At 39.9% G+C, this 17,619-nt stretch overlaps 1 protein-coding gene across 7 annotated transcripts in view; it reads right to left on the bottom strand.

Moving 5' to 3' along the window:
* The window catches only part of Sh3kbp1 (SH3 domain containing kinase binding protein 1), a 334,803-nt gene that overhangs the window by 75,642 nt on the left and 241,542 nt on the right, over nucleotides 1-17,619 (bottom strand). For all 7 annotated transcript variants that reach the window (XM_070040761.1, XM_070040765.1, XM_070040763.1 and 4 more), the window contains one exon: nucleotides 15,252-15,346. In XM_070040761.1, the coding sequence (XP_069896862.1) occupies nucleotides 15,252-15,346 (95 nt within the window). The remainder of the gene's footprint in view (nucleotides 1-15,251; nucleotides 15,347-17,619) is intronic.

The raw sequence follows: 17,619 nt of genomic DNA, 5'->3' as shown, positions 1-17,619 counted from the left end.
ATACTTGGTTCTTCACAGATCTAGTTATTTGAGATTATATACTGCCAATAACTGTGCATGGCTATATTTCTGAAAGATTGGACTTTGTTGTCTTCCTTGCAAGGATATAGAATTTTACTGTGGCAGGGAAGTTTGTTATGGTACACCATCTTGACTTAGCAAGGCTTGGATTTAAAATTTTGTTAGGCGGATTCTAGGGTAGCTCTGTTCCTATGACTGTCTGTCCTGGATTCTCATCATAGTTTTCTATTCTGTTTGACCAGAACTCCTGCATTTCATCTTTGGGATAACCACTTCAGCTTGTAACCACTGAAGTCCTTATTTTCTGCTTAATGAAACTTTACCCTAACTGGTGCTTGGCATAGTTTTTGGCCAAAGACCCAAAGGACCCATCTACAGATTTTGGAACTCTCTCTTTGTATGGCTCACTCTTCTGCGCTCTCTGACCTGAAAATCTGAGCCATCTTAGCAATTTGAATGATAATTTCTTCTGTTTCTTCTATCCCATAAGTTTTGTTCTTTGCTTGGATTCCATCAGCCTGTGCTGCAATTTACAAAGCACACCCTCAAATTTGAAACTCACTTTTCTGGGCAGTCCTGGGGCTTGAATTCAGGGCCTGGACACTGTCCCTGAAATTTTGTGCTCCAGGCTAAAGCTCTAACACAACTGTACCTCTGGCTTTTTGGTGATAAATTGGAGATAAGAGTCTCACAGACCTTCCTGCCCAGGCTGGCTTTGAACCCTGGCCCTCAGACTGCAGCCTCCTGAGTAGCTAGAATTATAGACATGAGCCACTAGAGCCACTTTTACGTTCCCCTTCTTTCCAAGATCACACTCCTATGCTATATATTGTCCAGTGCCTAAAACAGATCTTTAGAATATTTTGTTGTATTTTAGAGTTGTTGATGACAGGAAAACGAGTTGACTACTCTACTCCATCACAGCTGCAATCAGAAGTTACATATTCCCTTAAAATACTGTTTGTTTTATAATTAGAGTGAATTTATTTTGTTCAAGAAAGGACAGAACTTTAAGCCCTATCTTTAAACCTCTGAGCTATTTCAAAGACTAATTCCCAAAAGAAGTCCTAGGAAAAGAATGACTGAAATGATACATACATCACTTGCTAATTATCCTAGAGTTTCCTTTGCTGGCATACATACCTTTCTTAAACTAGGATGCTAAAGCATTCCCTAAGATAGAGCCATAGTTAAATATGCATATATAGTAAGATAAACACATGCCACCCTGCCTTTTTCAGATAATGGCATACATATAAAATGATTAGTATTTTTATGACATAGTTTAGAGGCCAAAGGTTATTAGAGGCCATCATCCCAGAATGTTGAGCAGATCACTTTCCTACAACCTACTCATATATAGCATATAGCTTAGGAAATGCTACAGAAGTAACCTTTGAGTCCAGATGTCACTAAGAAAGAGGGTGTGGAAAAAGCTTGAATCAAATCTCCATCTCAAGATAGAAAATAGAGCTTCTGTAGGTAGAAAGACAGTAACAGGCCAGAAGATTTTAATAGCTGATAATCAAGGACAGAAACCCCAAAGCCATCTATGATCACAGCTGGTCTCCCTCTTAAAAAAAGATACTTCTGTCTGGAGCCTATTCAGAAACAAGTGCTCAACATAGGCAGTCATGTTTGCCCAATTCCAGAGTCACTACTCATATTGGGCATCCCCTAAGTTGGGGGCATGGCTGCAGAGTATAAACACAGAAAAATATCAGAATTACTTTTTATTTCATTTGTGGCATATACAATCCTCAATTGTCTCAGGAAATGGTTATGCCTTACCCTTTATTATAGTGATAGCAAAACAACACTTTCCACTTCTATAAGTCTATTCTACAAATCAGCACTAGTGTGAAAAAGGGATAGTCAAATACATAGGGCCATTTCTGTGTCATTGTAGTCTGGCAATGACAAGAGGCATCAACTGTACATGAGGGCATGTAAGTAAGTCATACAGAAAACACAAGTCATTACGATGGTACTTATACATAGTTTCTGCTCATTTAAACATAAGCAAATACTTTAACTTATGTAGTATATATTTTCATAAAAACTCCCTCATTTTCGACTTGCTTGATCATTTATACTAAGGTGAGCACTGAATGTGAAGGCGCTGTTTCCAATAGTGCCTTCAGTTCATCTGCAGCACATGGCCAAATGCACAATTTCCTTCTGAATGCCCTGCATCTTGCAGCTGAGCTTTTATTCCCTTTGTTTAGAGAACTGTATAGACTCTGATTCCAAATATATGCTTTTGTTTCACTAGAAGGATAGTAGATATGGCAGAAAATCATTGTCCTTCATTGATAAAGATAGTGACATTCATACAGCAATGTTTATTATCTTTTGATTTTCTTGGCTTCTACCCCCACCTCTAAGAGACAAAGAAGGCAGTACGGGGAAGAGCTGCTAGTCTGGATTTTACAGATAAGGGCTGGAAAGGAGTAAGAGGTGAATGGCATAGCCATATTCATCATGAAGGTTAAGAATACCCAAGGCAACTACAGTAGCAGCAGGTGTTAACAAATTTCTAATATGCTAATATGACAAATCAGTGTATCTTAAAGAAACTTTTCTAATAGAAAAATTAAATTTTTAGCTTAAAATTTTCTTTGGGGCCTTTCCATCTATACTCAACTTATTTCACTTGTAGGCTGGTGCAGAGACAACTCTCGGGGCTCTTCAGCAGAGTCGAGGTCAGACCAGTGGACAATGACAATGTTTCCCTCCTTGAGGGAGGAAAGACAACAAGAGCAGGGGAAAATCCAATATGGAAGATCTATGGTCTTCTATCACACACACAGACACACACAGACACACACACAGAAACACACACACACACACACACACACACACACACACACAGACACACACACATGATTCTTAGGAAGACTCAGAGCAAAACCTGAAATTCAGGCAATAATGTATCAGGTTATTACTACCTGAACACTGGGGCTCAGACAGCCTCATAGAAAAATAGCCGTTAACATTCTCTTATCAGTGTCTTTGCACAATACAACTTTTTAAAGCTGCTGAAGTTCAATTTCACAGCTCCCTTTTCTCTCCCCCATTTACTCTTCTCCTCTTTACTTCTCTATTCCCTTCCTGCTCCCATCCTCTATTTTGGTCTTGGAAATTGAAGCCAAGACCTTTTCTTTTGCATGCTAGGCAAGCATTCCATCACTTGAGGTATGTTTGTATAATTATTTTTTTCTTTTATGTTGTTTTTGTTTGTTGTTTTTATAGACAGGGCCTTTGTATACAGCACAAGCTGATCTTGAACTCACAATCCTCCTGCTTCTGCCTCTTGAGTGCTGGCATTACAGGTGTATACTGACACATTTGGCTCATTTTTTACTTTCACAGACTTGTGCTTTTTGGTTTCATGTCTAACAACTTTTTGCTTCTATGTTTTACATATAGATATATGGTCTGAGTTAATGTTTGCATAATGTAATATATTTAGATTGGATTTCATTATTTGGCATGTATGTCTATTTTTTCCAACTTTTTCTTGAAAGGATTATCCTCTCTCTCTTAAACTTTATGTACAGTTTTTGAAAATTAATTGCCTGAATTTCTTTTCTTTTTTTGGGGGGGAGGGTCCAGTCGTGGGGCCTGAACTCTGGGCCTGGGCGCTGTCTCTCAGCTCTTCAGCTCAAGGCTAGTGCTCTACCACTTGAGCCACAGCACCACTTCCGGCTTTTTTCTCTTTGCTTATGTGGTGTTGAGGAATCGAACCCAGGGCCTCAGGCATGCAAGGCAAGCGCTCTACCACTGAGCCACCTTCCCAGCCCATTTGCCTGAATTTCTATAGACTTATCTCCAGATATTCTGATCTAGAGGTCAGCAAACCACAGCATATGGGCAAAGAGCTAAGAATGGTTTTTCCATTTTTAATGGTTAAGAATCAAAAGAAGAATGATATTTCAAAGAATATGAACATTATTTGATATTCAAATTTGAGCGCTATAGAATTTTATTAGAACTCAGCCATGCCTACTCATTTACTTCTGTGGCTGCTTTCCCTTTACAAGGCAGTAGTTGTGACAAAGACTGTATGGCCCACAAAGCCTAAAATATTTGCTTTGAGGCCGTTTACAGAAGAAGTCTGCCAAGCTCCGGTCTAGGATATGAGGATCCTTATAAGCATCCATGCAAAACCTCAGGGGCTCTCTGAATGCCACTATAAAAATACTGCAAGGGCAGAAGCTTTAAATAGAACTTCTGAAAGCCCTGAGGAAGGCAGAAAAGGAAAGCATTTAATAGCTGGCTACCCTCTCCACCTAGGACTAAAATATAAAAGCCTTAAGTAAAACTATTCTTAAAAGGGTGACTTCACTGAATTGTATAGTTAACTGTAAAATGAGGGCATTTTAAATCTAAAACATATTTATTTTAATGAGTTTTTCTTAACTAGCTCCATAAGTCATAAAAGAAGAAAAAATATTTGTAATATGAAAGATGACAGGTTAATAACCTGAATATGGGATATTTTTATTGAAAATCAATAGAAAAATGATGCCTAAAATTCTCAACATCAGTAATAATTTTTAAAATGCAGAATTAGAAGATATTAAATTATATTAGCAGAAACTAGAAAGAATGATTGCATGCAGAGATGGTAAGAATAGCAAACTGTCTCATACACTCTTAGGGGGAGACTAATTGTCACAATCTTTTAGAATATCACTTAAACACCCTCAAAATATACAGCATTACATTTAGGAATTTATCATCAGGAAATAATAATTGGTAACATTTATATAGCACTTATTATGAGTCAGGCTTTCTAAGTGTTTCACCTACTGTCTTGTCTGTTACTGGGTAAATTATTACAACAAAATTCCATACACTTTGTCTTATATATAAGTTCCTCTGATTTGGTGAAGGGAAGGGAAATCACAGAAATGGTGGGACAGAGGGTGGACCAATTCAGCAGTATTACTCACTAGACACTATGTAGTAAATGAACTTTACAATGGGAGGGGGCAGAGGGAGGAGTCAGGAGGGGGAAGAGTGGGAAAAAATGAGGGAAGGGGTAATACTGTTCAAAAAGTAATGTACTTATTTCGGAAACATAAGAAATAGAGAAAAAAAAACACCAACAACAACAACAAACACAGATTTAGCGGGGCATCGGTGGCTCACACCTATAATCCTAGCTACTGTGGAGGCTGAGATCTGAGGATCGCCCATGAGATTCTTATCTCCAATTAACCACCAGAAAACCAGAAGTGACCCTGTGGCTCAAGTGGTAGAGCGTTTGCCTTGAGCTGAAGAGCTGAGGGATAGCACCCGGCCCAGAATTTAAGACCCATGATCGACAAAAAACCAAACAAACAAAAAACCCCACAGATTTGTGCCAGGTGCAGTAGCATATATCTGCAATCCTAGCATTCCAGAGGCTGAAGTAAGAAGATCATGTTTGAGGCCAGTCTGGGCTACATAGTGAGTTCTAGGCCAATCCAAGCTAGATAGAAAGACTCTGTCTAAAATAGTAACAACCAACAAACCCCCCACCCCTGCCAACCATTTACTTCCCTATAGTTCTGGAAACTAGGAAGTCCAAAGTTAAGGAATCTGTATCTTGTTATACCATCTCATTGTAGAAAGTGGAAAGGCAAGAGAGCATGTGTAAGAGAATGAGGAACTTGTTCTGGCAATAATGCATCCATTTCCATGTCATTGGTATTAACCCATTTATGAGGGCAGAATCCTTACCACTCAATAACTTCTTTTTAAGTTCTCTCCTCTCAATATCATTGTACTGGAAATGAAATCCCCTACACATTCAAACCACAGCGACTAGTTTAACTTACTTAATCTTTACAAAACCAGAGGTAAAAATGATTGCCCCTATTTCACAGATGTAGAAAGTAAAGCAGAGAGATGAACCTGCCCTGGGTTTCACAGATAGTAGAAAGCGACAGAAATAATTCCGTGCACAAAGACTTGTGAGAAAGAATGAAGCTTATGTGCAACATGTTCTAAAACAGAAAAACTGGAAATAAGGTAGACACTAAAAAGGATTGTGATACTCCTTCCATACACGAAGATGCCAAGGAACCATTTAACCATATTGCCAAAGATAGTCATGACATACTTTGCACAAAAAGAGCTACAAATGATGTGAAAATGATGCCACTTTTATTTCACACTGTAATTAAATGCATATAAATAAGTATGGAAGAACAATTGCTAAAATACTAAGAAAGGTATGTGGAGGTGGTAAGGCTTTGAGTAATTTCGATTTGTTGCATTTATCTATTTTGTTCTCATTTTTTCCAAGAGCATACTTATACAAATACATAAACTTGTAACCCATGCACTTTCCAACTTTAATAACATTTATTTTAATAAAAGGAGAAGGTGAAAGGAGAATGTGAATGTAAAGAGATTGGAGATGCTTAACAAGACAAGGGCTATATAATTGTAGTAAGTAACTTTCATCCTAAAGAATGGAGAAACTTTTCAGGGAAAGTACTGCTCTTATTTAATTAATATACTGAGAAAGAACAGGAAGTCACCAGACATTTGTTTTCCTCTTCCTATCATAACTTATCAGGGCAATAACTATAATTTAACTTTTGTGTTTCTACAGCATTTTCATCCGCACATCTCATTTAAACCTCATAACACCCAAGCCTCAGTAATACAAATAGAAGGGTTGGAAATAGAAAACAGAAAAAAAGAGGGAAATTCTTTTATTCCTTATGATACCTGTTGATTTTTCTGCATGTTGCAGGAAAAAATAGTGTTTCAAAATAGTGTGGTGAGGATTACTGAAGGTCCTGCTACTAAAGCACAGCCCTCTGCAGTAATATGTCAATTAGGCTGAACAACTATAGTCCCTTTAGAATCTTTCATATAGTTTGCTGAGGCAGATGAACCTAGGAATGTGTGCTACCTGCAGACTCATTTGTCTATGATACAAAGTAAAACTCCATAATAAGGACCATCACAATTTTTGGTGCCATGGTTTTTTCTACTGGAAAACTGAGAGGACATTTTCTCCCACCTCAAGCCATATATCTTCTTCTAACTTAAAACTATGTATTTGTAGCCAGGTGCCACTGGCTGATGATTATAATCCTAGCTACCCAGGATGCTGAGATCTGAGGGTTGTAGTTCAAAGCTAATCCAGATAGAAATATCCTTAAGACTCTATTTCCAAGTAACCAGCAAACTGTATGGAGGCATAGCTCAAGTGGTAAAGCACCAACCATGAGCAAAATAGACAAGTGAGAATGTGAGGCCCTGAGTTCACGACTGGCACAAAGTATAACAAAACCCTATGTGCTTGTGTTAGCAAACAAGCTCAAAGAGGAGTTTTCATCAAATACACTTAGGGTTTCATGATTCTTTTTACCCATCTCAGTGTCCTGGCTATTTTTAAGAGGAAGACAAAACAGCAGCAAACTGTATTCCTTTAGACATCTAATAGTCTGAGGAGATACATTGTGACTTATATCTTAAATATGGACATATAAAGTCTAATGAGACAGACCATACTGTAAGAAATACATTCTATGACATAAATGACTCATTTGCCCTACACTAACATTTTTCAAATGTGTGCAAACCCAGATGATCCCAGACTTGTGCTTAACTTCTTGATTCACCCATAAAGTATGTCCTTCTAATGGGGCTCCCAGCATGTCATCATCTTTAGGGTGACACCTACTAATTTATTCCTCACCCTTGGCATCGAATTTCATCCTAGCATTTTAGCTCTGCTAAAAGCTTCAGCATTGCAGAGAGAAAGGGGAAGGCCAGCAATTTATTTAGCTGATTGGCTTTCTGATAATAAGCTAAGAAGTTTGCTGAGATTCACAAAGCCACTTTTCTTCATGAAGAAGAAAATAAAGCAATCCTACTTCCTGTGGGGTGGGAAGCAATGAAGTCTTTTTTTGTGAAAAAAAAAATGTTTCAATTAATCAATGAGTCATGACAAGGAGATGGAAAATCATATGTAGCAAATGAATTATTATCCTAGGAAGGCGCTCAGGACTCAATTTTCTTTTTTTGTCCAATAACAGCAAGCAGAAAACTAAATGCCACCTGACTCTAGAAGTAAAGAAGACATGGGAAGAAAGCAGTACACATTAGTGTGTTGGGACCTCAGGCACATTTCTTTTATTTTATTTTTTGTTGGTCGTGGGGCTTGAATTCTGGGCCTGAGCTATCCCTCAGCTCTTCAGCTCAAGGCTAGCATTCTACCACTTGAGCTACAGTGCCACTTCCGGTTTTCTGGTGGTTTATTGGAGATAAGAGTTTCACGGACTTTCCTGCCCAGGCTGGCTTTGAACTGCAATCCTCAGATCTCAGCCTCCTCAGTAGCTAGAATTACAGGCATGAGCCACCAGCGCACGGCCAGGCACGTTTCTTTGTGTACCAGCTACCATTTCATTCGGGTAGAAGTGATCATCGAATTGGAAAGTCATGGACTCTAATAGACCAGACCTCTGGATTCCAAACTGCCAGAGCCAATTGGAAGAGATAATGGCATGTTGCTCTGATAAATAATCATGATAGTGTCATTAATTAAGAGAGGAAACTCTACAGACACTAGCCCTGGGCATTCAGCAACAACTGAATGAGTCTCAATGAGTAGATCAGAGTCACATGGGAGTGACAGAGCCCCACCTACCACCTACTATCTGATAGCCTCAATGGGAAACAGAGGAGAGGCTGCCTTCAGCCCCCAGTTTCGATGTGCACTCAAGAGAGGGTCAGGAGGAACCTCTGCCCTCGATCTGCCTCTGACTTGCTAGGAGTCCCTAGGGACAACAGCTTCCATGGCCCCAGGCCTCAGCTCATCTTTGGTGATCTGGAGAGAACACCTGTGGTCTCACGAGACTTTCAGGTCTGCTGTGAGGGAGGATAAGGCAAAATGCTTAGGACACTGGTGAGGTGAAAGGAATGGTGGGTGCTGAGGGGCCTGCACTCTTGCTAAGAGTGGCCTAGAATCCTACATGGGAAGCCTGCAGGTATTTAAATGTTGAAGCACTGACAGGGAAAGATGGGAAGAAAACATGTTGAGGTAGAAATGAAATGAAATGAGTACAAATGAAAGAAGCTGGATGAGCTAATATTCTGTTCCAATTCCAACCGCCAACCCCCGGCATGTCTAGCTCCAAATATCTGGAGCTTGGAAAAGGCAAACTTCTCAGTTTGTAACCATTGTTCACTATCACATTCGTAGCATAGCTCCTGGCATACTATACATCTTTTTCAATGAATGCATGAATGAGTGAACATTGGGAGGGGAAGAGGACAGAGCACAACTTAAAATCACCCCCAATAATCTTCAGTGGAGGATCCTATGGTCCAAGGAAAGGTGACTGTTCTTGGAGAGTTAGAGGTTCCCTGAACTACTTTTATGTCATTCTCTGAGTCCCTTCCCTCTGTAGGGTAAATCTAGTCATTTTATTCTGTGAGTGTCAATGGTAGCTTACATTGTCTTGCTCTATTCTCTTCCCTCCATCTCTACCATTCCGTAATTTCAGCCCACAATATACTCTTTGTCTTTTTTTGTCAGCACTGGGGTTTGAACTCAGGGAATTATGTTCACTCAGCTTCCTTCCTGGGCTGGTGCTCTACCCCTTGAACCACACCTGCAGACCAGCTTTTAGCTATTTATTTTGGAAATACAGTCTCATGAACTTTTCTACCTCAGATGGCTTTGAACTGTAATCCTCTAGATCTCAGCCTCTTAAGTAGCTAGGATTACAGGTGTAAGCTACTGATAATGCTCAGCCACCATATGATCTTTCTAAGTGTGCATCTTGAAGCTGTCAAACAGACTTAAAAAACTGAAGCTGCTGTAGTTGTGTCTGCTTTAGGATCATTGACACAACTACTCAGGTAAAGTCATTTTTATAAGTACAAACCTAACATCCTTGCTTACAAAGGGGTCAAAAGGAAGTCTTTCCTTTTAGGCTAGGGGTCCTGGTGAAAGGCCATTACTCTGAGGCCAGAAGGCACATTGTTTCTCCATGGCTAGGTTCATTTCTGTCTCAAGGGGTGACAAGCATAGGCAAGCCTACCCTTTCATGGTGCCCATCTCATAGCTCAGCTGTAGCCTGGCTCTCCAAATCTACCCTCAGCCCTTCCCCAAGGAGCTTCTCCCTGAAGAAACCACACCCAGAGGCTTCAGAACCTTCCTAAACATACTCTGAGCACAAATCAGGAAGGCAGGGATGGGGGCGGCAGGCACACAGACGCAGGAGCTATTTTTGAGTGACTGAAAATAAAAGCTAAACACAGGTGTGTTCTGCACAAGTGGAAATGTTCCCGCATCCACAAGAATTTTTTTTTATAAATAAACTAAAAAAAAATACCCATTTGGGTTGCCACATCTCATCCTAGTTTCTAGGGACATATACAAATAGTTCTTTCAGGTCTTTGCAGATTATTTCAGGAACTGCAAAGGGCTTATAGATACCCACTAAAGGTGTCTTGACTTATTGTCTAGAAAGCCACATGCAATGATAATCTTGGACTGAAAATGAGGGCAACACCTGCTCTGCGACTCCTGCCACGGCACAGAAAAGCAGGGCAGAGGAAACCACCTTAACTGACTATGAAAGGAAATGTTAGCAGAATTTGAGGCCGACAGAGCATGTCATAGCAAATGCAACTGAATTTAGAGAACAGCATGTTTAAAGATTTTACCTCAACTGATACATGCAACAAATATATATATATCAAAATGCACATTAAATAAATCATGGCAGGCCATGTTACTATTGTATTTATAATGGAATACAATCATCTAAATGAATGTGTAGAGGCTTAACTTTAAAGAAGAGGTAAGCATTACAACAATAATGGCAGCAGGTTTTTATAGCTCAGACTCCATTTTCCCACTATCAACGGACAAAATATTTATGGCATGTTTTCTTTCCAAATGCATGCTCAAATCTTACCCATTTTTAACTATTTTAGGACTTTAGGTGAGTTTTTAAAAATCACTTTTACCTGTTCATGTACAGTATTCCAGCCCCAGCAACAAACTGGACCTAAACGTAAGAATCCTTCTAAAGTCTGAGAAAAAGCAGTCAAAGTGGAAGAGACAATTTTTGGATTTATGGGTACCACGGACAGACCCCTTCCGACAAGGAGTATTTTATACACTGTGTCTTAGTAAATTCTAACAGCAGCCCTATAACATCAGGTTTATGGCCCTTGCTTTACAGCTAAGAAAACTGAGGCTCAGAGAGGTTAAATCATGTACCCAAAGACATACTGCCAGCAAATGCATAGATAGGACTCAAATCTTGGTTTCTTTGAGATGGTAGCCTACATGATATGTTCATGAACTGCTTCTAACAAACTGGAGGGCTAGGTCAAAGTTGGCAGGAAATATATGGCAATAAAAATAAAATCTGTACCAGTAAAGGACAATAAAAGACCTGGTTTCCAGCAGATCATAGAAAATAATACAAATGATGATGATGATGATGATGATGATGATGATGATGATGATGATGATGATGATGATGATGATGATGATGAAATAGTAAAAACAAACTGACAGGGCACAGGGAATTTTTGTTAAGCAACATAATCATAATGGATTCAAGACTGGCTCTGCTATTAGCTATGAACAAAGCAGCTAAGTGGATAGACAGAGGGCATCTCAGGCAGCAGAAATACATGCTTGGGGTCTGGACCATGAGAATACATGAACATGATGGGGGACATCAGAATATCACATGGACCATGGCCAGAAAAACAGCATGTGGCCAGAATGCCTAGGAGAAGGAGTGTCAGCATCCTCACATCTGGATTTTATCAAGAGGAAAGACAAGCTACTGAAGACTTTGGTTGCTGCACAGGGGTCACGTGGTTATGGGATGACAAAAAGGAGAAGCTGGAGTCAGGTGCTGGTGGCTTATGCCTGTAATTCTAGCTACTCAGGAGGCTGAGATGGGAGGATTGCAGTTCAAAGCCAGCCTGGGTCTTTCCTCCAAATAATCACTCAAAAAGCCAGAAGTACAACTGTGGCTCAAGTGGTAGAGCCCTCATCTTAAGTTAAAAAAAAAATGAGTTCAGGCTCCAGGACTGGCATAACAAAAAAGAGGTTGGGTTACTAGGGGTAAAATGGATATGGAATGAGTGAGGCTAGAGAAAACATACTGCCATTCTTCACCACCCCAGGATGCTCCTCTGGAGCAGGTGCCAAGGAGGAGGCCCAGCATCTGCACAGCTGGCTCACAAGCCTGGGCTTAGCCTGAATGGACAGGAAGGGGCAGGGACATACAGGGAGGCAGCTTGGGATAAGGGGCAAGGTGAGAGAGGGGACATCAAGTATCAAGCTAATATGTGCACTTTCGCCCTGGGGAACAGACTTAGCATGCAAGCTATGCCTTGTCTACATGTAGAGGAGAGATGAGAATGTCACATTTCACAAATGTAGTAACAAACGGCTTCAAAGTACTTTAACCCATGTAACAAGAGAAATGGGATGCAACCCTTAGGGGACAGTAAAAGGTAGTCTGATACATCTGCCTGTTCATGGTTCCCTTCTGCATGGCTGGGACTGTTGGATGTTCCTTTTCCAAACAAAGCCTTCAGAAAAAAAAGACAGATTCTGTTTATCAGACTGGATCTCAGGCTGTGAGGTTAGGAACACAATCATCAAGATGATTGTGTTTCTCATTGTGATATGTATTCAAATGGCAAGGGCTGGAGGATAATGTGTCAAGATGGAAATTGATGTGTTCAGGTAAGAGAAAAACCACAGTGGCTTTTCTTTTCTTAAGCCTTGTTAAATATTATTGAGACACTCAGCTTTCAATTAAAAAAGAGGCTGTTCCTCTTCCAAAAGCAAAACAGAAACAAGACAGTGAATCCCCTCCCCCATGGCAGAGAATGGCACCAGAATTTTCTGGTGGCTTTATCTTTGTGATGGGGAAAGGGCTTTATGCGTTCTTTGTATTACTAAAACCAATTTTTGTTGCTAATTATTAATGTATTTGTATTATGCTTCATACTTATTTACCAACTGCCTTATCATATGTCTAATTACAAGTCTGATTAAAAATAGGAATCGCACTGTGCATAAGAAAGGCTAGGCACAGGAGGAGAGGATGGTTTTAAAAAAAAAAAAGCAAAAGCCATTTCTTGCAGAAATCAGCAAGGGAAACATCTTTCCCCTCCTCTCATTTTCTCCACCCACCTTCAACACCCACAGAGCTATATAGAAATAACTTAAGGGAAGAACATTTCACAGGTAAAAAGATGGACGAGTTCTTGAGTGATTTGCAAAATGGGATAATTTGTTATTCCAGAAAGGTGTCTAGATAGCTCTAGTAATGTGTTTTGAATACCATTTTCAGAGTCCATGGGACTTTCTCCCTAACAAAACACCTGCTGGTTTGGCAAGCTAATTTCACTTTTGCAGTCCTCAATTCACTGGTATCTTTGCATTAGGCTCTTCAAATACACAATCTACAAGCCATTTTCTTTCTTTTTTGTTCTGTTCCGAGGCTTGAATTCACACCCTAGGCACTTTCCCTGAGCTTTTAGCTCAAGGCTAGCACTCTACCAGTTGAGCCACAGCTCTACTTCAACTTTTTTTTGGTAGTTAACTGGAAGTAAGAGTCTCATAGACTTTCCTGCCCAGGCTGGCTTCGAACCTCAATGCTCAGATCTCAGCTTCCTGAGTAGCTAGAATTACAGATACAGGCCACTGGGACCTGGCAAAGCCATTTTCAGAATTGTAAATGTGAATCCTACTGATCATCTTATGAACAAACCTGGGGGTGAAGGAAGGCAACATTGTGGTCCCCACAAATCCCCTCAAGTAATGGCCACAGGAAGCAAGAGCCTGAGCATTCCCCCATGCTAATCCCCTGCTCTGTCTGCTCTTTCCTGTATCCTGTAGCTACCTACCAATGATTTCCATCCCTGAAAGGAGAGGATTCAGGTAACTAGAGTGATCTCCAAGTCAAGCTTGTATGCGGGGAATAACATGCTGCCTTCGAGTCACCTGTAGACAAGAATAATCACCTTCTACATATTAAAGACTGCTTGGCTTCTCATTGAATTGGACCACTATTATAAAAAAAACCATGCCTCGGAGAAAAGGCTGAATGCTCTAGGAACCACTAGAATAATATGACTTTCAACTATTGACTTGGTACATAGCATTGCATGAAAGCAGAAATGGTATGTGGTCAAGACCCCGGCAAAGTGCATCTTTTCACAGAGATTTTATAGCTCCCCTGGTGTCTACAGGGCTCTAGCTGCAAAGATAATAAAATCATCCAACCTTCTTACTCCAAACAAGACAAGCAAAATTCTCTCAGGCGCTCTACCTGTCTATGATCTGAACAGCAGACATTTTTTAAATGTTTGTTGCCTGTAAGCCATGACCAGCATTAAAAAAAAATCCTGTGGTTCTTTTATGTCACAGAGCTTTTGTAGCCTGGCTGCTATAGAGGCTAGAACCTTCAGCCAAGCAGGCTACCTTCTAAGTTATTCCTTCTGGGACATACTTTTCTTCAGGACCATGTAAATCTGCAGCTTACCCAAAAGCAAAGAGAAATTGATTTGATCTTTAAGTTCCTTCATTCACATAGGCTTAACCTGATCAAAAGGAAAAATGTAAGCTTGGCTCTGGTGGCTCACACCTGCAATCCTAGGTATGTAGAAGGCTGAGATTGGGAGAATTACAGTTCCAAGACAACCTAGACAGAAACGTCTGTGAGACTCCACTTCAACAGAAGAAACTGGGTATGGTCGCACATGCCCATCACCCTAGTTGTGAAAAATAGGAGGATCATGGCCTGGGTGCATGCTTGGGAAGGAAGTGAGCCCAGATCTTAAAAACCAACCAGTGTAAATCAGGGCCGAAGGCATGGCTGAGTGGTAGAGGATCTACCTTGCAAGCACAAGACCCTAAGTTCAAACCCAAGTACTGCTTCCTCCCAAAAAAATCAGATGCAAATTCTTCTTCACAAATCCAGGACAAAAACCAAGTGTTTCAAAGGCTAAAGCAAACCAGATAATTCCATCACTTAAGGAGTGGAGGCAGGTGGACCAAGAGTTCAAGGCCAGCCAGGGTTATGTATGAGTTCAAAGCCAGTCTAGACTATATAGCAAGACTGACTTTCAAAATAAAACTGGCCAAAGAAAATGCTTATGCCATCTCCTGTACACTCTAGAGCACTTGATAGTTTAGAAGGTAGGAGAGAACCTTTGTTTACCTTATTGATGAGCGTCAGTATATCTCCTTCTTTGATTGTCAATTCATCATCATTCTGTGCCTCATATGGAAAAATTACTTTGCAGTAATCCTTGGCTGTAAGAAGAAAAGAAAACACAACCTTTAAGGCACTTTATCTAATGAGCTGACCCAGGAGAAAGTATTCCTGTCACATTAACCTTAGGGAAAGGCAGGCTTAACAGGTAGGGGATTGTGACTGCATAAAGAAAGGGTCACCCTCAGAAAACTACGTCAAGATGCTCATAGATGCTCATATTCTCTGCATTTTCCCCCCTTATAAATCATGTAGCATCATGAAATGCTATTGACTGCTTTGCTTTGCTCAGGTAGAAAAGAAAACTGTCCTTGGTTTCAGGAAAGCAAATTTTTTTTTCGGTTGTGGGGCTTGAACTCAGGACCTGTGTGCAGTCTTTTTGCTCAATGCTAGCACTCTACCACTTTGAGTCACAGAGCTACTTCCATTTTTCAACTGGTTAATTGGAGATAAGAGTCTCAAGGACTTTCCTGCCCGGGCTGGCTTTGAACCGCTATCCTCAGATCTCAGCCTCCTCAGTAGATAGGATTGCAGGTGTGAGCCACCAGTGCCCTACAAGTGTGTACAATTTTATAAACTTTTCAGGTACATGTATAAGTAGATATCTGCAAAGAGATAAAGCTTACTTTTTTCCTCATTGCCTTCTTCCATATATTACAAACATAGAAATAATGTTTTTCTACATATTACAAAGGCAACATGGTACATAAAACACTAAAAAAGACCTCACTGTGGTCTATCTTAAGAGACAAATGCTTATGTATTTATATGTGCATATGTGTCAACCACAAAGAAACTAACAAATACCAATAGGACATTCTTTAGATGTGGTAGGGGGATGAACTTGTCTCCATGGCTTCTTTGTAGGAAACTGATCATTCAGTGACAGGGATATTCATTGTAAAGGAAGCACACAGACTCCATCAAAGAAGGAAAAATTTAGGGTTGCTCAAACTCAGGAAAAATGTCCTTAATGATATGCTTTTGAAAGGTTTTCTAGTAAATTATTTCTATTGAGAAGCCCCAGATAAGACAGTGAAAACATCTGTATGGTATTAAAGTAATGAAGATTTCGAAAACTGGGCTTTCATGACTCAGTGTAGGTGGAAAGAAAAATTCCAGAGAACTGTTATCTACTAAAGCTGGCATTTATTATTATTCATCAAAGTCAACAAATCTAATGGCTTTGAATATCCTGAGATATTTCCCAACACTTAGGCCAGTTTCTGCAGACAGATCATAACCTACAGCAACATATAAAAGTATCAATTATGCTGTCCCTGCTATACTTTATATCACTGATATGCATATCTTTATGCTGCCAAACATCTCATCAATCAAAGAGAGTGACATGCAAAATAAAGGCAATTTAAAAATCCACACTACAAGCCAAGCTAGCGCTGCATGCCTATAATCCCAGTCCTTAGAAGGTGAAGGCAGGAGAATCCTAAATTTTGAGTGAGACCCTCTCTCAACTCCTCCCCTCCAACAAAAACTAAACAACAAAATTCTATAATACAGACACAGTGGTCTAGGATTGAAATATAACTGGGAGACAGAGAGGGAAAGGTAGGGTGAGAGGGAATCACTTTACTTCTGTGTGGATGTTTTCTACAAAAGTATCACTTACATCCCCTATGCCAATGTTGGAAACTTTCTACCTTAGATAGGTATTCTGAGCTTCTGATAGCTCCTGCTCACTAACCTTTACTGAGGAGCACTAGTTCTAAATCCTACCAAGCCCAAATCCCTAAACCTACCCAGTTACTAGCATTCAATCACTCTTCAATTAATAATAGCAAACTTCCTCAAATCCGGGTTGGCCAAGTGTCCTAAAGAGGGAATATATTAAACAATCTTTAAATTGGACAATGATAGCTCCTTAACAATTTCCCTATTGACTATACTAGTGAAATATGACCGTCCAAGCTCAAAACAACACAAATGTATAGAGTATTATTGAGGAAATTTAAGAATAATTCTTTGAATGGAAACCATGGACACATTTTACAAAGAATATCAGAAACCTATGACCAACCAAAAATGAAGGAACAGATGTTTCTCTTCTTTACAGACAAAAAGTTAATAAATTGTGATCAACTTCTGTTGATTAAATTTCTAGCAGCCATTCCCAACCCTCTTTCTAGTTCACAGAATCCTAATTCGTTGAGACATTACATTCAAGAACAGAAAACCTTCCCACAGCCCTAGGGAAGAATAAAATCTGCCCAGGCAAATAATGACCAACTTATTCTTCTTGGTTGGTGATTGGTTTAGAGATGGACATATGATCTAGTCCCAGCCAAAGAATTGT

This window comes from Dipodomys merriami, unplaced genomic scaffold (genome assembly GCF_024711535.1).
Source record: "Dipodomys merriami isolate MVZ:Mamm:240054 unplaced genomic scaffold, mDipMer1.0.p SCAF_3, whole genome shotgun sequence".
NCBI lineage: Eukaryota > Metazoa > Chordata > Mammalia > Rodentia > Heteromyidae > Dipodomys > Dipodomys merriami.
The sequence above is the reverse complement of the archived record's forward strand: the minus strand, read 5'-3'. Positions and strand labels throughout refer to the sequence as shown.